The sequence below is a fragment of the Dreissena polymorpha genome, chromosome 14, assembly GCF_020536995.1.
Source record: "Dreissena polymorpha isolate Duluth1 chromosome 14, UMN_Dpol_1.0, whole genome shotgun sequence".
Classification (NCBI taxonomy): domain Eukaryota; kingdom Metazoa; phylum Mollusca; class Bivalvia; order Myida; family Dreissenidae; genus Dreissena; species Dreissena polymorpha.
Genome location: NC_068368.1, coordinates 57,720,849 through 57,748,416, shown reverse-complemented (window position 1 = coordinate 57,748,416; position 27,568 = coordinate 57,720,849). Strand labels below are relative to the sequence as shown.

General features: G+C 36.4%; 1 protein-coding gene across 3 annotated transcripts in view; it reads left to right on the top strand.

Annotated features, from left to right (window-relative positions):
* The window catches only part of LOC127857074 (condensin complex subunit 3-like), a 67,357-nt gene that overhangs the window by 922 nt on the left and 38,867 nt on the right, over nt 1-27,568 (top strand). For all 3 annotated transcript variants that reach the window (XM_052393409.1, XM_052393407.1, XM_052393408.1), the window contains exons 2-10: nt 10,981-11,089; nt 11,545-11,778; nt 12,777-12,918; nt 13,915-14,001; nt 14,788-15,018; nt 15,510-15,702; nt 16,025-16,174; nt 25,668-25,784; nt 26,676-26,889. In XM_052393409.1, coding sequence (XP_052249369.1) covers nt 10,988-11,089; nt 11,545-11,778; nt 12,777-12,918; nt 13,915-14,001; nt 14,788-15,018; nt 15,510-15,702; nt 16,025-16,174; nt 25,668-25,784; nt 26,676-26,889 — 1,470 coding nt within the window. In that variant the 5' untranslated portion in view covers nt 10,981-10,987. The remainder of the gene's footprint in view (nt 1-10,980; nt 11,090-11,544; nt 11,779-12,776; nt 12,919-13,914; nt 14,002-14,787; nt 15,019-15,509; nt 15,703-16,024; nt 16,175-25,667; nt 25,785-26,675; nt 26,890-27,568) is intronic.

The window sequence follows — 27,568 nt, the reverse complement described above, 5'->3', positions numbered from 1 at the left end:
AAAGAGTACAAAGCATACAGATCACACAAAGCATATAAAGCATATAGGGCCTACAAAGCATATATAGCATGCAAAGCACACAAAGCATACAAAGCTAAGAAAAACACTAACAGCATATAACATTTAAGTAAAAATAAAGCATATAGAGCATGCTAAGCAACCAAAGCACACAAAGCTAAGCAAAACTGACATTATATAACATTATAGCAGAAAGTGTACTTGAAACTAAGTGATGTGATGCTCCCTTGCTGTGGAAATCCCATTCAGTCTACAGCATTTGCACCTACAGATTTTTCCATTCCATGTCCCAATTAAAGTTTTAAATTGCGAAAAATTTGTACATTTTCTAAAATCTTCTGGTAGGGAGTTCCACAGCGAGGGGGCAGCATATCTAAAAGAATTTTTACCATATGTTGTTGTGCGTACCTGTGGTATCTGTAAAATATTGGTATATCTAAAATTTATGGTTGACTGTCTCTTAACAATTAAATCATTTAACAAAGGTGGAGAAATTTCATTTATGATTTTAAATGTTTCAATAGCCATTGATCTTATACGTCTTATTTGCAAGGACGGAAGGTCTACCTTTTGTAAAAGATCGATATATTGAGTGCTATAGTCGTTGTATATAAAACGAATTGCCCTTTCTTGAATTTTTTCCATCTTTTTAATATTAGTTTCTGAACAGAAATGCCAGGTCATTGGGCAAAAATTAAAATTTGATAATACAAAGGTATGGAAAATTAAAAGCTTGCTTTTTACACTTAAATTTCTACCAACTCTTTTTAAGATGTTAATTTGAGTGGCTGCCTTCTTACATAATCCTTGTATATGAGTATCAAAATTTAGTTTATAGTCTATGTCAATACCAAGTAGTTTAACAACTTTTTCACAAGTTATAGTAGCATCACCTATCTTAAATGACGGTTTTTTACAAGAAGTTAATTTGCCTATTGCAAAAGATTGAAATTTGTCAGGGTTAGCTTGCATCTTGTTAAAGTGAAACCAATCAATAAGAATGTTACTTTCATGTTGTAAAACACTTATAAGTTCATCAAAGTTTGTTGTGTAAAATGAAAGAGTATTATCATCTGCATAATTGTAAAGGGTAGATTTGTTTATAAAATAGAAAATATCATTAATAAAGACATTGAACAGTAAGGGCCCCAGGATAGACCCTTGGGGTACTCCTTTTGTTATACTGGCCCATGAACTAACTGTATCTCCTATTTTGATTTGCTGCTTTCTGTTAAAAAGGTAAGACTGGAGGAGTCTGGACGCAGGCTCTGACATACCATACGCTGACAGCTTTGACAGTAATATATCGTGCGGCAGGCAATCGAAGGCCTTGGACAGGTCCATGATAATTGCTGCGGCGTAATGGTCTTTATCGAGAGCCTGCCTCCAATCCTCCAGGAGTTCTAATAGGGTGGTTTGACAGCCATGTCCCTTTCTAAATGCACATAAAAATTTATTAAAAATTTTATCAAAATGAGAGTTAAGTTGATTAGCAATTACTTTCTCAAAAATTTTAGAGGGCATTGGTAGGACACTTACTGGTCTATAGTTAGCTTTGCAAAAAGGGTCATTTTTCTTATATAAGGGTGTTACTTGTGCTATTTTGAGTTTATCTGGAAAAGTACTTGTGGCAATAGAAATGTTCACAAGATTAGTAAGAGGTTCAGTTAAAGCCGGTTTACCAATTTTTAAAAGCTTAGCTGATATTTTGTCCACTCCAGTGGCTTTCTTTACATTTAGCATATTAATTACTTTGGCAACATCGGGCATGGCTACTGGTTTAAAATTAAAGGTACAAATGTCTGGATAATTTTCATGAATTTTTTTGAGACTTGGGTGACTATCTAAATCAAAAGTGTAGTTTTCCCCGATGGACTGGGCAACATTAGCAAAGTATGAATTAAAAATCTCAGCATTATCGTTGTCTTTCGTTGTGATTTTGTTGTTTTCATGTAGAATTATTTTTGGCAGTTCTGTACTTGATTTATTTGATAGAAATGGCTTAATAGTTTTCCAAAAGTCTGAGTTTTTTACCCCACCAATGCATCTTTCTTGAAAATATTGGTTTGCTGATTTGTGTTTTAATTTATTTACTAGGTTTCTTTGTTTCCTATAAATTTCCCAATTTTCATGTGATTTAAGTTTTTGAAGTTTGTGCAGGTACATCTTTTTAAGATAAATTGCTTTACGTAATGTTTTGTTCATATAAGGTACTTGCTTCGCTTTTCTGTACATTTGCTTTACTGGTACATGTTTATCATAGATGTCTGAAACAGCAGATTCAAAATTTTGATACAAACTATTTACATTTTCTGATCTAGGGTCAATCTCATTAACATTTGGGATTCTGATATTTGACAGATCAGCATTTAGGGCATTTACATCGAGATTTTTGAAGCTTCTATAACTTATTTTAACCTTTTCAATTTTTTGAGTAGTATTATTTATAACTGTACAGATAAAGTTATGACAATCGCTAATTCCAGTAGCAAAATTTTGGGTTTTCATACATAGTGATCTAGAGTTGGTAAGTATAACATCTAGTAAGGATGGAGTACAGTTTTTCATAAAACATGTAGGGTTTTTTACCAAGCAGTGCAAATCAAAAATTTCTGTAAAATCTAAAAGTGGCCGACCTTTGTCACATAGAAGGTCATAATTTAGGTCGCCTATAATCATAAAGTGATCAAATTTAGTTAAAATATTGTCTGACATAATAGTAAGATTCTGAAAGAAATCACGGTCAGTTATATTGGGCGGTCTATACACACATGATATTGCCCACTTAGAGTTCAGTATTACCTCGAATAGAATATTTTCAAGGTGTTTAGACTCCAAGTCCCTCCGACGGCGTGCTGGAATTTCTGCCCGAATGAATGCAGCTATCCCGCCTCCTCTGCTGTTTCTGTCCTGTCTCTCAAGCTTGTACCCTGACACATGAAATAAGTCATTACGAAATGTTGAGTCAAGTTTAGTTTCCGAAATAAATAGTATGTCAACAAGTTTTTGTTCTAGAATCTCTGAAATTTCACAGAATTTGTGCCTTAAACTGTTTATATTAAGATGTGATACAATAAATTTATTTGGATGTTTATTTCTAAGGTTTATAAGCTCAGTAAAAGGAGACGGAGCGTCGTTTTCTTCCTCAGGGTCTTCGGAATGCGAGGAATGAAGACTAGTATTAATATTGTCTTCCACAAAAAATGAGTCGTTAAATTGGAACATATCCCATGTAGTAATTGACTTGTTTAATGTATTTGAAGCACAATGATGGCATATCCATGGTGAGTCTGATGATCCCAGTGTTACATACTGTGCTGGAGTAATGTTTCCGCACTTAATGTGGACCCAACTGTTGCATGCATCACATTGGACCGCCCTATGATTTGAGGCCACAGCTCTACCACATGATCCGCATGGATATCTTGGTGGACCAGGGTTAAGCGCAACATCGCCGGACAGACCAATAATAAAAGCTTTACTAAAAAATAAAAAATCAATTGGAGCGCTATATCGACGTCTAGAGTGTCTTGTATGGTAGAAAAGCATCGAGTAGTAGTTGATTTCCAGACTATGAGTTTTACAACGGTATACATTTATGTGTCCATTTTCGTATTTTGATGAATAAGATAGACCAGTATTTATGTTTATAAAAGTTACTTGTTTTTCCGTCGTATAATTTCGTTCTGTGCTGCAGCCGCGAGGATCATGGAAGAAAGGTTTGGGTGTCACAGCCATCAGAAAGCCATTCCGGTTTAAGTTATTTTTCGTACACTTTATTCTGAAATACATTGGTTTCACATCTATTAAGTAATAAAATAGAAACATTTTAATGTTGTATTTAAGTGGTTGGTTTCTTCAAAAACTTGGGTCAAAGCACAGGCACTCGGCATTAGCTAGTACAGTCAAGTTGCCATTACCGGATCATTACCCATAGCGGATCACTTTGATGTTCAAGACTGCGTATCGCGATAACAAGTTGACATTTTAAGATGATATTTTGCACACAGCATCTTCAAGGCCTGTTCTTTAAAATGCATTGATTGAGTCGTAATCGGAGCTCCTATATGTCAAACATTTCGGTATGTTTTGCTTACATGTATATACGACTTGGGATCCAGACATAAGCCCCCCAGGACAAACCCCCCCCAATGAAAAAATGAACATTTGGACAATTGCCCCCCAGTATAAAATGACAGGTAGAATATAAGCCCCCCAGTGCTTATTTTGCATCTGGACATTTGCCCCCCAGTGCTTATTTTAGACGTGGACATTTGCCCCCCAGTGCCTAATTCTAAATGACATTACTCGATTGAGCAGATAATCATGTCCAGTTATCACCACCTTTTAATCCTTTTTATTGATTAAATACAGAAGCCTTTAATTTTCATTAACAAGTATATTTTCAAAGCCACATGTCACACCTTTAACAAACTGATAATCCTTTTGATTGATTAATTAAAAAACAATTCAAATTCTTTATGATGTTTGTCTTACCTAAGATTAGGCAATTGAAGTGAGTTTCTGGACCTTTTTTATTTCGAATTATAATGATCCAAGTTTCTATGATTATATATTAAGGAGATATGAAATAATACTGAATCCAAATACAGAGATATACTAGTCTAATGGAAACAACATATGATATTAGCACTGGGGGGCTAATGTCCACTTCTAAAATAAGCATTGGGGGGCAAATATCCAGATGCAAAATAAGCACTGGGGGGCTTATATCCTACCCGTCATTTCTACTGGGGGGCAATTGTCCAAATGTTCATTTTTTCATTGGGGGGGTTTTGTCCTGGGGGGCTTATGTCCTACAATCATACGACTTTGTTGACTTACGCCTCTTTTCCAAATCGGGGTTGAACATATTTCGCAACAACATGCTAAAACTCTGTTTGAAAGTAAGAAGTTTACGCATTACTTTAAAGGCCATTTAGTAGTCTTTCTGCCTGCAAAAGTCTAGTTCAGTTTTGATTTGTGTTTTTGATTTTGCAACACCTTCAATGAAAAGAAGATTTAGGGCAATAACAGATCAAGCGTGATAATATATGCGTATTGATAATATATTATATTTAAATATATGCAAATCTGGTTGATTCTTACAATAAGTAATCTTAATGTTTTATTTATGTTCCATGTTAAATATCGATGATTAGATATGATTCACGATTTACATGGTTTATAAGATGCCCATATCTTTTCACGATCTATTTAGGATTTTCAACAGATAATTCACACAAAAACACCATCCGTAAAGTGTAGATACAAGATCACATATGGAAAACAATTAATAACAAAAAAATTGAATATAATTTATAACTGGCAATGTAACTTGGTCATTGTAAACAACACAGTTCATGTTTCGACAGTTCAAATAGCATGTTAGATGCCCTCTTGAATGGTTTCGAACACGTGATCCGTTATGGCTACAACTGATCCGTTAATGCATAAATTATGCGGCGAAAAAAGGTTATCACAAATACAGTTTGCCTGCGTTTTAAAATAAGACTATGTGCTGACTCAGAAAGCAAAGGTAATATTTGATCAAACTGGTATAACAGAAGTCTCAAAACATTTATTGCTTTCACCAGAACAACTTTATTACGCTACTGATCCGATAATGGTAACTTGACTGTACCCACAGGGATCTTTAAGAAAAAAAAACTACATACTATATAACAGTATACAAGGGATACAACTGTCAAATTTCCTGCACAACACCATGGTCTGAACAAAAGCAAAAAAATCTCTTCCAAAAGCATTAATTACACAAAATAAACAGTATACCAATAGCAGAGACATTTATCTTTCAGAAAATAATAAACTTGGCAATAAACTACGATCATTCATTAAATTAAAACGATACCTTTCATGCAATAAAAGCTCAAAAATCCTAACTGCGACACAAGTGTGCACAACTGAAAACTGATAATACTAGTTGTAATTTCCATATTCCTTTAAAACTAACCCCTTTTGAACATACATATTCATTTGCTAGTTTCTGTTTATAGTTTAATATAACATAATTACAATTAATTGTGATATTTTGCTCGAAATTCGTATAAAAACACTTCAATGTCTTAATAACAATAGTCTACTTTCATGTTAGATATAATGTGAAATTATATGATTCTACTATGAAAACCCAGACGTTCTTCTTTAAAATACAAGTTTATTTACAAGATGCACAATTCAATATCAAGAGCTGTTGTTCGCTTCGTCTCGGTCCTTCGAATGCACGAGTTCCACCTGCATCGTCTGATGTCACCGCCGGTACGCACTTAAACCCGCACCACTGGTCTAATCTACGTCCCGTCTTCTCTCGACTCGGTACGGATCGGGGGCAAAGTCACAACACTCCCCCCGTCTTTATTGAAGAAGGCCGCTGTACAGGATAGATGACTAGTAACGAGATGATACCGGCATACTAAAACAGACGATTATCTTCAAACATTCAGTCATTCTATACGGAATCAATTCACTTTAGGACTGAAAAGCCCCAAGCACCACACTTTAAGTTAACCTTCAATTAAAACAATTTAAGATTTACAGTGTTTTTACACATATGCAGTTATATGCCAGGGTTTTTTTTGGCCCCATTTTATAGCCGAAATTCGGCTATGTTCCCATTCCCAAAAAGTATACTTTTTTCCCAAAATGTGGCAAAAAACTCCCAATTTACCAAAAAAAAATTTTTTTTTTAGAAAGAAGTGTCTTATGTGTATTTTATCTCAATTTTATTTCAATTACCTCAAACAAAGTATTATATGATTTTGTTTTTTAATTTGAATGATTATAAAGAGTTATATCAAATTAAATATTTCCCTTATCTGTGGACTTTTCGTGTGGAAAAAAAGGCTAATGAATTTATTTTCCCAATTTCATGAAAATGCCGATAAAATTCCCAAATCCAAAGCCATGGGCTATCTTCCCAAAAAAGTGGGGAAAAAACCCTGTATGCCATCATAAAAGTTGTCTACTTTGATTCATTGAATGACTGTCCAACCGAAGTGGGTACGTTTGTAATATATTTTCGTGGTAATCAGATCGATTCTTGGAAATGTTGTTGCAAGTTTGTTTTTTGATGACCGCTTTACGGTAGACTTATGCCAACATCATCGATGTATTCATTTAGTATGAAGTCTTTTGCCTTGTTTGATACCAGAACTGTGCATATCGGTTGAAAATTGATGGAGTAGTGAGCTTCGGAAATTGGCTGGTATGCCGAAATCAGCAATTCAAGTGTCTAAGTCACATACCTTGTTATATATAAGTAAAAAAAAATTTTTTCGACGAACATGGGGCAAGTAGCTAATGCAGAGTGCCTGTGGGTCAAAGTTGCAATAATCCAACTCCTAGCTATTGACCCTCTGGGTCGCTGTACGTATGCAGGGCTCGGCCGTGAGGGCGACGTGGGCGACATCTTCGCCCGGGACATAATAATGTCGCCCTTAAATTACATGAAGGAGAAGTTGACTTTGCCTTCTTTTTTTACAATATCGACGTTTTTTTCTCTCAACCTTTTCATCTAAAATTCTCTTTTTTCACATGTCATAAAGTCACTGATGACGCTTGTTAAGTTATCAGTTTATTATCACAGCAAAAGATCGACTGCTGTGAAAGCTTATCCAGGCAACTAGCATACATGGGCATTCACTCCAAACAATAACGGTTTACAGTGATTTTTTTTGCTCAAATTTACAGCCGAATTTCGGCTGCTTCCCAATCGCAAAAATACACGTTTTTTCCCAAAATTCTGACCAAAATTTCCCAAAAAAGCCCAACTTCCAAAAAAAAAAAAAAAAAAAATTTTTTTTTTTTTTAGAAAGAAGTCTCATATAACTTAATTATGATTTCTTAAATCTAGGTCTCAACTTTATTTTTTAAACATCTTACAAAATATATAACTTGAATTTAGTCATTTTTGTCCATAAATCATTCCCAAACTTGCCACTTTTATTGATTAAAAAAAAACCAATTTGACCAGACTCCTTTTCTAGAAAACTCCCTGAACATGCACTTAAAAACAATATCACTTCTGTTACTTTGTTACTTATATTCCTATTTATAATGCTTCATTTTTCCCAATTTTATGGTTTATCGCGCTATTTTTCCCAATTTCACGGTTTATCGCGCTAATTTTCCCAATTCAAAAGGCACAGGCTGTAACAAATAAAGCAAAAAAAATCACTGGTTTAGATCAAAAGATCAAAGCGAGTGTCATTTCGCCGACAGTTTGGATAGTTCTCTGTTCTGCAAGCCCAATTAGTACACGCCTTGCAGGCGGAGTTAAGCGGTACATTAACATCGATAGTTAACAATGAGAACGCGCGCATTGTATATACATATGCAGTAGTTTACCTGAGTGATGAAATGACGTCGTTATAGACATGTATTTACGCTCAAAAAAGTTTACACGCGCAACACATTCCCAACAGTAAATATGAATACGATTAATTCTAGTATGTTCTACTGTTTACTTGTTTCGTGTTTCAAAACTCATAAACACTAATTATCCAGTCGATGTGCAATTCATTTTGTCAGACATTAATTCATAACCATATACATTGTAAACGAAAACTAACAACCCACCCGTGCAAACTGTAGTGCTAATTTCCAAAATTTTATCTACCGTATCCATACGTAAACGACTTTATTTTATATCCCGCAACCTCTTTGCGCGTGCTGTAAGTTGTCTAATGATTACGTGATAATTGATTGACCATTCGATAATTACAGGTTTTTGGCAGACGGCACGGTTAAAGAAAGTCGGAAAACTTATTAAAGAAAAACAAAATTGATAAAAGGTCTATTAATTACGTAGATCCACTACTGTAAAAGTCCAGCGAGTTTTGTCAGTTTGTTAATCCACCGATAATTACGAGTAACACCCATCTTATATAAACTGGAATCACAGTTCATTTTTATACTAACAAGTCCTAATACTACACAATAGACATTGAGAAAACACATTTCCTCGATTACATATAAATTATCCGAGTAGAATAAAATTGCTACGTCATGACTCATGACCTTCGACATTTCAAATGGCAGATGTATTGTAACATTAAACCCGCATTCAATTCAAAGCTGGCGATTCAAATTACAAGTAATGGTGATTCAATAATGGAGAAAGCATTAACTGGATTTAACAAACATGTACGTGTAATATAGTTTGTTAAACCAGATAACAACAAGGAAAATTTGGATTATTAAATGAAACAGGTAAGGCATTCTCAAGTGTACATGTTTCGGATATGTATACAATTCGGATAAACAGTAATAGATATACTATATGTCCCATGCATTAGGATTGTTTTGTTAAGACTCGTTTTTACCACAATTTTGGTAAATTTCATGACGCGAAGAATTTCCAATGGCATTGGTACCGGACCTGTTCCCAATTGGGTGAAAAAAATCACTGACTAATTATCATGTACATTATGATGTAATTTGTAAATAGGGTTTGGATTGTCATTGCATTCTTAAAGTACTGTTTATTTTTATGATGCACATGGAAATCACAAGTTTTATTTGCATGAATTGATTTATGTGACTTAATATGTAAGGATTTATTGAATTTGAAAATATTATTTGTTTGTCATTGATGATGATACTAAGGCTTGGTGTAATGAGGGGTATAAAACAAGCAAAAATTTTATTAAACGCCGAACAGAAATCACTTCTCCTTCTAGTGGCCTCACTTCTCCCTAATTTCAGCTCAGGGAGAAGTCACTTCTCCCTCATGTTTGAACCTAGGCTGAGCCCTGGTATGTACTCATAAAAGCTCATAGCATTCAAGATCTTACTTGGGTCACAGTCCTTCTCCCGTCACAGTCCTTCTCCCATTTACTATCACTTCATAACCATGGATTGTTAATGGGCACGTGATTTGAACAGAAGTGACTTCCCCCAACCCCAATTTATTTTGACATGCATAACACATCGGCGTCTGACCTAATTAAATCCTAAAGTTTATTTCAGAAAGCCATAAATTTATTTGTGGGGCAATTGCACTTTACCAGTACGTAAAAAAGAACGGAAAAGCGTACTCTAACCCTCACAACATCTAATGGAACTTAATAATCCTTTTTGTTCTATATATTTACTTAGTATCGGGGGCTACCACCCCCAATCTCCCGCTTTGCTGATAGTGGTAAACAAATGCGTACCGGTAAAGTGCAATCTAGCCTTTTTTGTCCAGAACTTATCATTTTAAAAACAAATATGGCAACAAATATATGTGGTTTTGCTGTAAAAAATACTTTTTATGCCTCTGGTAGGATGGCATATAGCAGTTGAACTGCCCGTCAGTCAGTATGTGTGTATGTCAGTCTGTCCGTCTGTCCGAAAAAAACTTTTAACGATGGCCATAACTTTTGCATTATTGAAGATAGAAACTTGATATTTGGCATGCATGTGTATCTCATGAAGCTGCACATTTTGAGTGGTGGAAGGTCAAGGTTATCCTTCAAGGTCAAAGGTCAAAAAATAATAATTTAAAAGCGGCGTTCTCATGAAGCTGCACATTTTGAGTGGTGGAAGTTCAAGGTCAAGGTCATCCTTCAAGGTCAAAGGTAAAAAAAGTGTTTTTTCAAAGCGGCGATCTCATGAAGCTGCACATTTTGAGTGGTGGAAGTCAAGGACATCTTTCAAGGTCAAATTTCATTTTTTGTTATATATCAAAGCGGCGCAATAAGGGGCATTGTGTTTCTGACAAACACATCTCTTGTTTTCTTTTATTTTTAGGGGCGTGTACAGTGTTAAACAAAAGTTTAAGCCTATGAAAATTCTAAGTTAAACAAACTGGCTCAATCAATTCTGAAGACTGCATCGCCATGTATATTTAAACAGACAGATGGGGGGGGGGCTTAAGGATATTTCATTTGCACATATTTTCTTAATTTCTTAGTTCTAAAGAACTTTTGTTATTCAGTCTTACTCCCGACATTTCAGTGTTGCCATGGGTGACAAGACAACAATTAGGGATGTATTCAATCAGTCTCAGACTGGCCTGCAGGGACACGGCAAGCTGATAAAAACACTTGGAAAAATCTACGAAAAGGTAATAAACAAAATATTTTATCATACAGGTATACATTTTTGTATGCTAGCCTATACCCATAATCCAATGCAGGATACACCATCTTAGAAAATGTTTCATATAATGAATGCGTTTTTTCCTCCGAAATGAAACTCCGATATCAAAATACAGCTTCTTCTTATAAATTGTGTTCTGATGCCGCTTACATTTGCGAAAAAATATTCCAAGCTTTGGTTGTAATGCACCCATATTTGGAGGGTATTGCACCTTCCCCTTAACCTTACAGCAGCATCTGCCAGCGTGAGAACGCTGTTGACTTAGAAATGCATAATATTTACTAAATCCTTTCATAATTGCATAATGTTTACCTAAGGTCATACAATTTTAAAAGCATAATTTTTTCTAAATGTTAATGATGTCATACATGCATAATATTCACTAAATGATGTCATTCTATTAATTTCCATTTCCCACAGACTGAGTTCCCGGTGTTTTGGTCAGAGTTCAGCCATTGCCTGAAGCATGCGTTGATCATCTTCAAACGCGAGCCAGCAGTGGAACGGGTGATCGACTTTGTCGCCAAGTTTGCGCCAAGCCTCAGCAAGCGAGGGTCAGACAAGGATGTTGATGGCGAAGGTGCTGATGATGATCAGGAGGACAGCGTCGCCGACAACAAACTGCTTCAAGAGATGTTTGACTTTCTCCTATCTGTATGTTTTTGGGGGGGGTGGTATCTAAAAAAATTTGCACTAAACAGCAAGCCCTAAACTGGTAAATTTTGAGCTCGGTTTCCCATAATTATTTGCTGTTTCTTACAAGAATTTTCATTGGCTGTTTTTATGTCCCTGTATCGAATGATCGGGGGTATATTGTTTTTGACCAGTCTGTCTGTCATTCTTTGGAAAACTTCAACCTTAGTTAAAGTTTTTCAATAACTTTTGCAATATTAAAGATAGCAACTTTTGGCATGCATGTGTATCTCATGGAGCTGCACATTTTGGGTGATGGAAGGTCAAGGTCATCCTTCAAGGTCAAATGTCAAATATAAAGCTTCAAAGCAGCGCAAAAGGTGGCATTATGTTTCTGACAAACACATCTCTTGTTTTTTAAGGTCATCCAATTATATTTTGTTTTATAAACACATTCAATCCCAGCACAAAGATGTGCATATAGCACACAGTTGAGAAAGGGCACAATTAAGATTCTGGCTGTGGGTTTAAACAAAAAATAACTAGCGATTGTGGCCAAACTCAAATTTGGATTGAAATTGTTAAATATAATTGACGTCACAGCAATAAGGACAACTGTGGTAAACCACTTCAAAAACTGAATATTTCAGGTCTCACCTTATGTGAGTTTTGTGGAGCCTAGGTTATCAGTTTAATTCTATCTTAAGCATGCCCATAATTTATTGAACATATTCATCCTAAAGGTACATATGTTCTGAGCTGAAGAGTCATTTGTAACTTTCACGAGTGGAAAGGTCTTTAATAAGACAGGTTTATGGATGGAATGTGTCAATATCAGTTAAAAAATTATGTTGCCAAATTTATCATAATATCTAAAAATGTGTCTCATTCCAACTATTTTATGGGCTTTTATCATGAAATAATTGTAGCCGAACGGGAATGTTTGTAAGCGAATATTTTTTAACCAGTGGCAAATTGTATAGTATTCCTGGCATGTCCACAACTTTATTTGCCTCCAGTGTCACCGTGCCACAGATCGGGCTGTGAGGTTTCGCTGCTGCCAGCTGGTAAACAAGCTGCTGACCAACCTGGGAGAGGATGCACAGATAGACGATGAACTCTACGACAGACTCTATGAGACCATGCTGGACAGACTGAAAGGTAAGTACAGATAGACGATGAACTCTACGACAGACTCTGAGAGCATGCTGGACAGACTGAAAGGTGAGCACAGATAGACGATGAACTCTACCACAGACTCTATGAGAGCATGCTGGACAGACTGAAAGGTAAGTACAGATAGACGATGAACTCTACGACAGACTCTATGAGAGCATGCTGGACAGATAGACCAGCATTTTTTACCCGAAGTACTGATACTGCACTAATTTGGATTATTTAGCAAAACAACACTTATTTCACAATTGTAGTCAAAATGCAGCGAAATTTTCCATTCCAAAGGAACCTTGGCCCAATGCACAAAATGGTGAAAAAAAAAACACTGTAGGTTTGATAGCCGCCTGGGCCACATAGTTTGTGGTGCAGGTAACTGACATCCATGGCATCACTTACATATTGTTGAAAACTATGTAAAATCCTTTTAAAAATTCAAAAGATTTCCAATACAGCAAATGATTATCGATATATGTGTGAAACTAATTTGTTTTTCCCTGTCTGTTGGTTGGTTTGTGTGTTTGTTTGCTCCAACTTAAACATTTTGCCATAACTTTTGCAATAATAAAGATAGCAACTTCATATTTGGCATGCATGTGTACCTTATGGAGCTGCACAATTTGAGTGATGAAAGGTCAAGGTCATCCTTCAAGGTCAAAGGTCAAATATATAGCTTCAAAGCGGCGCAGAAGGGGACATAGTGTTTCTTTCAAACACATATCTTGTTGTGTATTTTATTAGTAGATTGATCCATGAATAAACAAATCTCGATGAACAGTTATTCCCATTGTTTAGTTTTAAAAAGACCAAAGAACCCAATTGAGCCCGAAAATGTCGTACGGATGTAAATTCCTTTCTTTTTAAAGGTAAGAAATCCATGCTTTGTCAACAAAATTGTAATTTTTATAAGAAGAAAAACTCACAATTACATGAGGAGGTAAATGAAAGATTTTGCAGTATTTAATTATCAACATTTCTGTACAGATAAATGCCCAGTCGTGCGCTACCATGCTGTGCTGGCCATGTCCAGACTCCAGGATCCTACCGACGAAAACTGCCCTGTTATCAGAGGTAATTGTAAATCTTTATTGCTGAATCCCAGTGGTGAAGTGGATATGGTGTCTGCCTTGCAATTGGAAGGTCAAAGGTTCGATCCCCACTGTGGGAGCGTTCTATAGATTTCCCCCATGGATACCAAGTACTGGTTCTATTGCCAGGAAACAGGCCTGAGAGCGTTTCAAATAAGCCTCAGGCTTTCGATGCAATCAAGCTAAAATGAATAAGTTTAGACTAAATCTTTATTGGCTCAACTGATAGCCCATATCACAGTCTTTTTGTTAGAATCATTTTTAATATGAGATGAGGGAAAAGCTCTGCTTACATTCTGTTAATACTCAGTCTTAGGTTGAGATTTTGTGCGCCCCTCTTTGTAAAACACACAGCAGTTGCACAGTCTGTTTGTATGTTTGTCTATCTGTGGAAGTTTCCTGTATCAGCCATAAGTTTGCACATTTCTAGTTCTGGCTGTGTGTACTTGCTGGAGAACTTTCATAAAGACTTGCTTCAAATATTAACACAGGCATTTTTTGACTGTTTTGGAAAAAATACCTCACTTAATTAAAAAAAATAGTAACTAGATTATATTGGGAAAACACATAAAAGCTTGGGTATCGATTCAAGCAGTGTAACTTAAAGGGTTAATGAAATTTGGTAGGAAAAGTTTTATTATTTACGGAATAATGCATGAATGTAATGAAATTCTTTGATAGTATTCTAGTACAGCTATAGAATTTAACAAAGTTGAGTTTCAATTCCCTGTAAAAAATTACATCTTTTAACATCATTTCTGGGTTTTAGCATACATTTTTCTGCTCAACTGTGACCCAAACCATGACGTCCGCCGCGGCGTCCTGACCTCGATCGCGCCGTCCACAAAGACACTAGCCAGCATCATCGGCAGAACCCGTGATGTCAGGGATGTGGTTCGAATGACGGCGTATGTCGTCATCTCTGAGAAGATACACATCAAGGCCCTGTCTATCGCCCTGCGGCTGCAGATTGTGCACGACGGTCTCAAAGATAGATCAGGTGAGGGTCAAAAAGTAAAAGAAGGCTGTTTCCTAATTGCAAAAATGACATTTTCCCCCAAACATTTGATCGGATTGATCAAAAATATGCAGGACTTATGCAATAACCTCAAAAATTGGTTTATGTAAGTATAAATACAACAACATTAATTGCCCAATTGAGGTCAAAAGACCGCAATATTTCCCAATCCAAAGGGACCTGAACCCATTCCAAAAATGGTAAGAAAGAAACACTGATTTACTAGAAGAAAATCAGCTAACACGTTCCCTTGAGTTTTCCCAGAGATAGTAAAGCATGCTGCTTAAGTGAGCTATTAAGTTGAGGGGCTGGGGGGGATATTGTCAATTTGCTACAAGAAAACCAGCTATTATGTTCTCTTGTGTTTTCCCAAAGATAGTAAAACATGCATCTTAAGTTGAGGGGGGGGGGGGGGGGATATTGTTTATTTACTGCAAGAAAACCAGCTTACAAGTTCCCTCCTGGTTTCCCAGAGATAGTAAAACAGGCGTGTGCTGGCAAGCTGCTGCAGGCTTGGATGCGGACGTTCAATGGTAGCTACCTGGACCTGTTGAAGAGTCTCGACGTGGAGGACTCAACCGAGATCTGTACCATGGTGCTCAAGACTCTGTTTGAAGCATCAAGTGTAACTGACATTCTTGAAAGATTCGATATCCTTAATGAGAGGTATTTATTTATGTTTGATATTCTCAATTGGAGGAATTCATGTATATTTATTAACCAGTTGCGGCTTAAGCCGAATAAATTTCACTTTTTCATGTTCAATATGTCCAGCAATAATTATTGCAATTCATTTTCCATTTTTGTTGGTCCCAGAAAACTGTCTGACGATGAATTTATTTTTTCACAGAATGTTGGTTCCTGAAATCAGTCTTGACGCTGAATTCCTCTTCCACAGTTTCTTGGTACCAGAGAACCGCATGATGATTTTTTTCCTACAGTTTGTTTGTGCCGGAAAACCGTCTGACGATGATTTTATTTTCAACAGTTTGTTGGTGCCAGAAAACCGTCTGACGAGCGAAAGCGCCTTGTTCTGGCAGGTGGTCTGTGACTACTTCCACAAGATGGGAACAGAGGGGGATGAGCATCTAGAGAAAGTCCTGCCATCTGTTGTAGAATTCTGTGGTTACCTGCAGAGGTAAGAGCAATCCATCCTTGAATTAGATCAAACAAGATCATGTTAACAGGTCACTGATTGGTTAAGAAACAATTTTTATGTCTCCCAGTATATTGTTTTTGCCCTGTCTGTAGGTTTTTTATGCTCCCCCCAAAAAAAATTGGGGGGGGGGGGGGCATATAGTCGCCGCTTCGTCTGTCCGTCCGTGCACAATTTTTGTCCGGGCTATTTCTCAGCAACTAGTGACCGGAATTCAATTTTACTTTATAGGAAGCTTCACTACCAAGAGGAGATGTGCATATTATCAACCATGGTCGGATGATTTTTTTCTTAGAGTTATGGCCCTTTCAAATTTTCCCTTATTTGTACATATAGTGCAATTCTTGTCCGGGCTATTTCTCAGCAACTAATGACTGGAATTCAATGAAACTTTATGGGAAGCTTCACTACCAAGGGGAGATGTGTATACAGTAGATTCCACTTAATTGAATATCGGATAATCGAATAATTCGGTTAAATGAATAGAAATTGAAAACACCAAACCATTTGCATCTCTTCCCATTGTAAAAACTCCACATATTCTGATAGGAAATATGGCGTTTTTCGGTTAATTGAATAGCCAATTTTCTATTGCACACTATAGTCCACACTATAATCCAGCAAAGAATGTCATAAATCTCCAATAAATAATAAAAGTTGTGAAATGAAAAACTTAATGTGGATATTGTTCGCACAAATTATTTATGTTTTGTCATTATCTTTGTGTACCATTAAAAAATGTTGTGTTATGTATCATGGTATTGTTATTTAATAAAGCAGTATAACTTTTTAAGATATTGTGTTACTCTTAGAGCATATGTTTATCAAAAAAACATGAATAATACAGACAAAAACACAATAAGCGCGCTTCGAAATTGACCACAGCATTTTTCAATTTGACTCCTCAAAATTTCAGTCCAGGGGTCATTGACTCCTGGTATTTAAAATCTATTGAAATCCCTGGCATCGTATCGACGATTTTGACAGACACGCTCAATTGACTGCCTTTGTTTTCATTTCACACCATGCATACATGTATGCAGTGTCTGTTAAGCGACAGTTTGCAATCAGTGATGGAATGTTACACTATATTCTCAGTTCGTGTATATAAACCTACACAACTGCGTCACAGTAAATCATATCTAAACATTATGTCAAACAATCAAAAACGCGCACATTTGTCAAAACATCGCAGTCTTAACACTGCTGATCATGTTTTCACAATAACCAAAATTAAATCCAGTACATGTGGACGTTTTAGAAAGTGTGTTTTGGATTACAAAATTTGTATTCTCATTTGGGAATTCAACAAAACATTTATATTATATTTATAATGGATTTAATATGTTTTGATTATGCATGAAAAGCACAATTTCAAGGAGGATTACACCCGGTTAGTGATAACATTGGAAATATAACTGATTCCGTATAATTGAATACTCCCGATAATTGAATATTCGGACATGACAAATGGGCTATTCAATTAAGAGAAATGTACTGTATTATAAGCCGGTTCTCGTCAGATGATTTTTCACAGAGTTATGGCCCTTTGAAATTTTCCATTGTACATATAGTGCAATTCATTGTCCGAGTTATTTCTCAGCAACTTTTTACGGGAATTCACAGTTGATTTTTTACAGAGTTATGACCCTTTGAAATTTTCTATAAACTGTGCATATGGTGCAATTCTTGTCCGGGCTATTTCTCACCAACTACTGACTGGAATTCAATGAAGCTCATGGGAAGCTTAACTACCTTGAGGAGATGTGCATGTTATTTGTGGGTTCTGGTTAGATGATTTATTTAGAGAGTTATGACCCTTTGAAATTTTTTAGTTGCTAAACCATCCATCGTATTTTTTTGTCCAAAGTTATGCCCCTCAAGACGTTTCCTTTTATTTGAATATATTAGGGATGGGACCCAATATTCGAAAAATCGGCCAAATATTTGAATCCAAAATTCATATTCAAATATTCGATTTTTATGTATTTAATAAAAAAATTTATGCAAACAAATTATAAATTGTATATTTTTTGTTCAGTGTAGACTTCTTGAGTGCATCCGTCTTTGTTTGCATAACAGCTGCCATCAATTTAACGAGATGATAATTGGCATACTGGAGGGTATAATGAGAGGGGTAGTGTCTTTATTGATTTTATCTGGCAGTTTGCACGGGTGTTAATACACCGCGTTTAATATATTGTCGAAGAAAATTGACGTGTTATTTACAGTTAGGTGTCTCGTGACAGCCCGACTATCGTTACCTTCAAATGACCAATCAATTTTAGTGTTATATACATTCATCTAATCAGAATGTAGTTGCTAAAATATTAACCAATTACATTTGTTTTGTAACAATAATAAATTAATATAGGGTAAACGATCGTTCATTCAAACTCGCAATATTTTCAAGATACGTCTACAATTTCTATTCTTACAACTATTAAGTTAAAGAAATTCATAATGCCTCCCTCTTGTGTTTGGAATTATTTTACGCGCTCAAGTGATAAGTCGAAGGCAACGTGCAATTTGTGTAAGCAGGAGTTCGTGTACAAATCCACAATGTCAAATTTGCTGAACCATCTCGATGGTCAGTATCCGTCTATGGGAAAAAAGGGTAAGCTTTATAATTATTTTTCTGACTGATTAAAGTGATATTATGGGCATCTTACAGTTTATAGGTGTTTATCACAATCATTGTTTATTTTTTGGTGTTTTCACTTCATATACACTTATATTTGTTAATGCAGCATCAACAACTAAACGTTTTGACAACTGACGACAGAGATGATTTGATTTTCGATGTGAATCTAAATCTAGTTTTAGTGCAGATTCGTTCATACAACACAAAGAAACTATTTTGTTTTGCGGATCATGTATCACTTTAATATAGCTATACACTTTTCAAAATTTTGATGATCAACAAACAAATATTAATACTATATAATTTACGAATTGCCTTTCCACTAGCATAGAGATTTTTTACCACCAGGGGATACGGACGGAGTGAGGAAGATTATGTGTGCATAAATGTTCATTCAAAAGACAAAAATAAATAACGCTATGTCTTTTATAAGGAGAATGATAAGTTTTACGCAGCTTAAAGAGAAATACAGCCTGTCTTTAATTAAAATTATATTGTGCGTTTCGTATAATCATTGTTTTTGTCTATTTCGCAGATGAAACGCCAAAAAAGCAGTCTGTGATAAGTCTTTTTTCACTGTGCCGCTCAAGAGCGAGAGAATCACCCAGGCGATAGCCGACATGATCGTCTCTGATTATGTTCCTCTTAGTATAGTGGAGGGCGAGGGATTCAAAAACTTAATGAGCATCGTAGCCCCGGACTACACGGTGCCCTGTAGGAAAACAGTGAGGTCTCGTATCCAGCGACGCTATGACTTGAGCGTGAGGCATTGATGTCACAATTAGAAAGCGTTCTGTCCGTGTCTATCACTACGGATACCTGGACCTCCAACTCTACCGAGAGTTTCATCACCGTCACTGAACATCATATGACGGACCCATGGGACCTCAAGTCAAACGTCCTCATCACGCGTGCCATGCCTGAAAGTCACACTGGGGAGAACCTTGCTCATCGCCTTAAGGACTGCGTGACCGAATTTAGTTTGGACGGTAAAGTGGACAAGTGTGTGCATGACAATGCGAGAAACATCGAGTGTGCTGCAAGTTTGTGTGAGGATTGGGGTGATCTGGGTTGTTTCGCCCATACTCTACAACTGACATTGAAGCCTGCGATGGAATTGCCTTCAGTGTCCACGGTTGTCAGTCGGTGCAGAAAACTCGTCGGCCACTTCAAGCATATCACAACGCTGACGGCAGAACTGGGTGTTAGAAGACGATGAACGTCCCTCAACACACTCTTATCCAGGATGTCCCTACCCGGTGGAGCTCCACCTATCTGATGATGGAACGCCTGGTAGAGCAGCAGCGCGTTCTTACTGACATCATGCTGGATCCAAAGTTAACAAAGAAGCAAGACGCCGCACTCAACTTGAGGGAGTCAGATTAGGACATTATTAAAGAGTTGTGTGTTATTCTAAATCCGATAGCGGATACGACAGCATACATGAGTACAGAGAGTCAGGTGTCTGTTTTGGAAATATATCCGAATTGTGGATTGGTCACCAAGAGCCTTGTATCTTGCTCAACGGACAGTTCCATCGCTCATCGAGTGAAAAAGGCGATTCGTGATGATTTGGTCCATCGCTTCGAGCCAGAATCGAAAGAAGCAGCAAGGTCAACGGCTGCATTGGGTGCCCTATTGGACCCGCGTTATAAAAAACTGGAGTTCTTCTCGTCCAAACAACGGAAAATTACTCAGGATACGTTGGAGTCGCGCATGGACGATTTGCCCCTTAGGTTCACAATAAACAATGGTGACATTGAGACCCCATCAAAACGCCGGAAGTTGGACTTCCTGGACTTTGGCTCACCGGAGAGTACGCTGGAGGATGAGCTTCAGTGCTATGTAAACGAGAAGTCTGTTGTCATGGATCCTCTGCAGTGGTGGCGGAAGAACGAGGCACGATTCCCAAAGGTGGCAGTGGTAGCCCGACGTGTACTCTCCGTGCCCGTGACGTCAGTGCCATCCGAAAGGGTGTTTAGTTCAACCGGCTTACTGCTCAGTAAGTTGAGAAACAGACTCTCAAGTTGCATCGTGGATGCCATCGTGTTCTGAACAAAAATCGTGTGAATGTCTGCGACGTTGATGAGGATGAAGCGTAGATGACTGTATCGTTTATTGTTAAAGATACGAAATATATGTAAATATGTTTTATAGCGATTAACTGTTTTGTGAATGCACACTGCATGTACATAATAATTACGAAACTTGAAAACTAGTTCGTATATGCATGTTGTCTGAATGTGTATCAGTATGTTGTTGCTACGTTATCTTTGTTTAAATAAAAAACAACTTGTGCACTAAGGTTTTTGTTTGTGTTTATTTTAAAGTACAAATGAGGAATATAATTTATATATTATTAAAGTTCTATCTAGTTTTGACATTGTCGTGGTTCTGGAGTCCATACTGAAAAAAATGGGAAACCAAAAGAACAAATATAAAATAAGGGAAGTAATCCAAAAATGATATTGAAATAAATCAGAATAAGGGTAATGTTTACCGGCAACATGTGAAATAAATAAATGTTATGAAACTAAATGTATTAAGCAAATATAAAGAGAAAAATAATCATGTATGGATAGTGTTTTTCCCAGGAGGGCAAAGGGGCATGGCGCATTACTTTCAAAAAGGGCATTTCAGCGCGCAGTTTAGGCAAAAAAGGGCAAAAACGTTCCCTGAATACCTGAATTACGGGGAAACATGTAATCGCATCAGAAGCAGTTGTGGAAAAAATAAGATATAAATATGCACATTTAATGGTAATTGATGTATTTAACTTACTATGATTTATATTAATATATTTACCTTGCTATGTACATTTAAGTTCTTTGCTGTTTCAATAAACTGTACAGCACGTCAATAAGCAATATATGCGTATGAATCTGATTATACCCAGATCCACTAACATATAAATGAAACCATGTTGGTCTTATCCCATTTTCTAACAATAATCTTGCCAGATGTTTAAAATAACATTGCAAGTAAATTGATCGCAAACAATATGCAAACACTCGTTTCCGTGACATACATCCACCGAGTAGATTACAAATAAACAAATAATGTTGTTGATATCTAAAACATTTTTATGCATCGTTGATTATCACAGACATTTCATTAATTCCTTCTAAATGTATAACCTCCATCGTTAATTTGATCGTTTACGACGTTATTTGCCATTTTTGCTGAGTCACAATTTAATTCTGTATGGCCCGCCATGTTGTTAAAATGTCAAATGATGTAAGCGACAGGTTAACGCTTAACGTTAAATCGTATATGCGATTCGCATTTTGTTGAACTAGTATACGTCTCAGTAATTACTTCAATAATTAGATCTAATTATCTTAAAGACGAAAACGATAAAGAATAAATTTGTTTGTGTTTTAACTGTAATTATGCGTAAAAATATATGTTTCGATATAACTGAATAATGCATGGAATGCACAATTTCCACGAGAATAACATCGAGTTTTTCATCAAAAGTCTCCGAAGTAACGATTTTATCGTGGAGGAGTACACATTGCTGACCGAAAAGTGCGCTTGGTATAACAGTCTCTGGCATTATAGATTGATACTGACACGGGGGTTATTCACACATGACTAATTCACAGCTTTGGAGCAGTCAGTAAGACCTACCCATAAATCAAGCACTGTAATAGATTAAATCTGCTCAATTGATATAGTAGTCTCTCAAGTAAATCAAGCACAGTCGGAGCGTCACAGACAATCAAGGACGCTGATTTTGCGGACAAAGTTAGGTCATAAGGCAATAAAGATCTTATCGATAAGAGCGCATGGCGAAATTTGCCTTTAAAAAGGGCAGAGTGGCTTTCCGTGAGGGCGGCGTGGCTTTTCGCCACACTAAAATGGCCTGGGAAAAACACTAATCGATCTCAAAAATGAGATCTATCTCATTTTCCACTGATGCATATACAAAACGATTGAAAGTGTAATGTGTGGCAATGAGGAACAGTACTTTACTCTGGACGGGCGTAATTTCGGACATTTTCATTTTATGTCTAAAATAAAATGTCTAAACCAGCATTCGAATATATTCAAATAAGGGAAAACGAATATTCGAATATCATTTTTGTATTCGAATCCTAACCCTAGAATATATAGTGCAATATTGTGACAAAAAACCTTTGGGGAGCATCACTCGTCTCCGATGGTTTCTTGTTTGTTGGTTTGTTTGCATCAAACTTTAACATTTGCGAGAACTTTTAAAATATTGTAGATAGCATTTTCATATTTGGCATGCATGTGTATCTCATGGAGCTGCACATTTTGAGTGGTGAAAGGTCAAGTAAAGGTCATCCTTCAAGGTCAAATGTCAAATATATGGGTCAAAATCGTCAATTTTTACCATTTGCCATAACTTTTCAGTGTTTTTTTTTCATTCAAAATCGGGTCTGGTAACTGGACCCATTCCCAATGGAAGAAAGTATATATTTTTCCCAAATGGAAGCTGAAAATTCCCAATGGAACCAAAAAAAAAATTATTTTTTTTTTAAATCAATATTTTGTTCATTTCCAATCCATATAAGATCAACCTTAGTAAATATAATACTGGAAACACTTGTATACTCAATTTTGAAGCATTTGTGAGCAAAACAACAACGACACTAATTTCCCAATGTTAGTCAAAACACCGCGAATTTTCCCAATCCAAAGGGACCCGGCCCCATTCCCAAAATGCTGAAAAAAAATAAATATTGAAGATAGCAACTTGATATTTGGCATGCATGTGTATCTCATGGATATGCACATTTAGAGTGGTGAAAGGTCAAAGTCATCCTTCAATGTCAAAGGTCAGATGTATGGATGGGACATAGTGTTTCACAAACACATCTTGTTTTTTAAAGGCATACATTCTAAAAAGATAGTACACGTCAGAATTATTCAAGCAAACAATCATTTTGTTCATTCATGAACCCTTGTTTTTTTGTGGGCAAATCAACCATTAAACTTAATAGGCGAATTAATACATGATGCAAACAAGCCTTGAAATTTAATTATTAGACGAAAAAACAAGCCTGGAGTGAGCAATTGGAAATGTCACCAGACTTGTCTCTTTTCTTCAACCTGCCCCAAGCGGCACTCTGTGCACCTTGACTCTTGTAGGCCCATCCCCCAAACCAAGAAAAGCAAGCAAATTGGTTGAATTTATATCCCTGTCTACTGTGAAACCATTTATTTTCGACAGCACAAATTTTCGTCATTTTTATAAAAATGACGATTTCGTCAGCACTTAAATTCGTCGATTTCTGATTTTGAATTTTAAAAAAATGCGTCAGTCACTATCCGATTTGTGTGTAATACATATTCGCGATCAATCGCAGTTGCGAAAAATCGTGGTACGAATGCGGGAACACACTTGAGAATCACTGCAGGAGGTGGGGCCTGTTTGTCACATGCCAATAAACTAGTCTTTTGTTATCAAGGGACAGTAATGGACCCTCTTAATGTATGCAATTCACACGTTCATTGTTATGATTAGCGGACAAGTGGGATCGAATAACCGTTAACGAGTGTTGGTAACAACGAAGACAATTGCCAATTAGTCTTAAAGCTGGACTGATTAAAAAAATTTGTCCATGTTGTGTTGATGAAACAATGTTGTTTCCTGTTTTTTGCTCTCTAAATGAAATGGAGTATTTTTTTGCAAGCAAATCAAACTAGTAACTTTTGTTTATTTTCTTGGGTATGTGTTCTAGTTGGTATGATTTTTATTAAAATGCTGTTAATACCGTTTTAAAACTGTTTGTGTTATACGAAAGAGGTTCCAGTTTGTTAAGTGTTTTTTTTTTCAAATAAAATGCTTTTTTATTCTGATATAAACATTAAAATTATAAACTCTATGTGTGTGTTTGTTCTTAAAAAGTAAACTACCGGCATATAAATCAATAATGTAAATAATTTAAAAATAAATAAATTGATACATATAAAATAGTTATATGTTTGGTTAAACGCAAACAATCAAACAACAAACAGCAATTAAAATATTCTTTATTAATTTGTGATAAATACGCATGTTGATCACACATCGTCATCTTTTCATTTGGTTTATTGTCTTTCATCGGCATTCGCTGCGTGATGGCTAATATGCAACACCCCTGAAAAAGACAATACACCTAATGGGTAATAAAGTTATAAACAATTAGCGCTAATTCATTACCATTCTACATAAACGAAGTCAACGCATTCGATACAGCTGTACTGCACACGCGTTTTAAAGAATTGTAAAGTGTCAGTTAAGTACCTTGTGTAATCTACATCCCTTTGTGTCAAAACCGGATTAATCTTGATTACGAAACAGCAGTGAATGTGTGCATGGATTATGTTGGAATTTAATGCCTCATGTCTACGGTAAAGTTTTAAAATATTGTTCAACTTAGTGTTTGTTTTTGTTCAAACATAGAGCATGATTGTTCGTTAGGATCTTAAATTCGCCGATCGGTCGACTGACGAAATTTATGAAAATTAATGCCTGACGATTAATAATGGTTTCACAGTATTTGAAAATTTGTGACAGATTGATGAACAACGCCAATGCTATATCCCTTGGCATATGGCTGGGAATAAAAGTCTTAAGGTTTGCCTTTCCCAGACAGGAATTCTAAAGCCGTGTCAGTAAATGGTGAACAAAAGCCCCGAGTGATAGACAATGCCTTCTGTTGTTGTTGGTATGTTGATGACTTGATAACAAACCCCTCTGTTGTTGTAGGTACTCCCCCCAACCCTCTGTTGTTGTTTAAGTATGTTGATGACTTGAAGGCTATCTTCTCAGTTGTTGTTGGTACATTTACCTCCCCTCCACTGTTGTTGTTGTAGGTACGTCGATGACCTGAAGACCGTAGAGGATCCAGAGATCCAGCTGGGTCGAGAGTTCATCATAGAGCAGTTGCTACAGATCACCAGCCTCATGGACACAGCTGACGCCTCATCCAGGTATGATACCAGGGTCACCATTGGGTGTGAAAGTGTAGGGAAAAATATGAAATGAGGACAACAAAGGTCTTGTAAAAGGTCAAAATCCATCTAGTGAAAGTCTTATATACAGTCGAGAAAAAAAGTCTAAAACGATGTCTAGATAAGTCTTTTTAAAGGTGTAAACTGATGCCTTGAAAGTTCATGTTAAAGTTCTAAAATGATGTAAATTTTTAGATGTTTGAAAATAAAGCCATTAAGTGCAGAAATAAAGCCATTCAACCCTTACCCACTTAGATAGGTATTTTAACGTTTTTGTGTCTCTAAGAAAGCTATATTTTATTGAAGATTTTGTTTACTAGATTCAAGTTTTAAAGGTGTCATGTTCAACCCTTAGATACTATTGAGCAGCAAACAGCATAAAACCTAAACAGACTGCAAGTTACTCACAGGCTGTTTGGGATTTATGCCATTTGCACATAGCAATTTTCACTTCGCTTCTGAGTGGGAAAGGGTAAAAATTGTAACATCCATTTTACTGATATATTTATGTTTAGAATTTTCGATTTAAGTCAGTTATATTAATAATTTTTCATATGTTATAAACCTAACGATAATAAACTTTCACATTTTAAAGTTAATTGATGCAAAAATTCCTAATTTTACAGGTATAGAGCATTTTTCCAAAATGGTGAGAAAAAGCCCTTTTTAGCCAATCTGTTCAAAACTTGAACATTAAGAGCCAGTTAAGGTTACAGTCTGTTAACTTCAGACAAAATTTATATTTTAAAAGCAATGTTATAATCAAACATTTTCTTCTCCATTTACACTTATATTCAAGAGTAAACAATTACGCCACTCGCTGTAAAAGTTTTGAGCAAACATTCCCATCCATTTCATTCTTGCCAACAGGAAAGCCCTGGAGTCCCTCTTGCACAACATGCTGATGGCAGACCACGTCAGTCACAGACTAGTAAAACCGATCGTTGCGCGGATCTGCGCACTTCGTGGTACGGCGGAGGCCATGATCGCGTATTTCGCAGAGATTGTGTCTGAAATCCGTGAACCTATCACGGTGGTTGAGAAGGACATTGAAGCTGAGAAGCAGCGACAGATCAACCTCAAGGTTTGTGATAACATTTTTGTCCCCTACCGGTTTCACCGGAAGGGACTTATGGTTTGCGCTCTGTGTGTCCGTCTGTCTGTCTGTCAGTCTGTCACACTTTTCTGGATCCTGCAATAACTTTAGAAGTTCTTCATATTTTTTCATGAAACTTGAAACGTGGATAGATGGCAATATGTTGATTATGCACGTCTTTTCATTTTGTTCCTGCGTCAAAAATTCTGGTTGCTATGGCAACAAATATATTTGTTTTTAAATCAGACAATGGTGGAGCCTGTAGGGGACATATATCGCTTGGCAATAGTCTTGTTTTAGCTTGATTGCATCAAAAGACTCGAAGATTTTTGAAAGTTGGTTTCCTGGGAACCAAGCAGTTCTTAGTGTCTTTAAGGGAAATCTATAGAACCCTCCCACAATGTGGATCTAACCCATGACCTTCAGGCTGCTAAGAAACCATATCCACTAGCCATGGCTTCCAACCTACATATATTACAAGGTTTGTGATAAGTCAGAGTTCGTCAACACCATTGGTCTGCTGTTTCTGACCAGCAAAATTTTCTCAGAGCCAACAGGTGATTTAAGAAAAATTGTCTGACCGACAAAAATATCCGATCACAATATCATAATTTGTAGAAAAACTTTCGAAGTGACGTAAATTTTAACAATTTTAGCCCATTTCCAT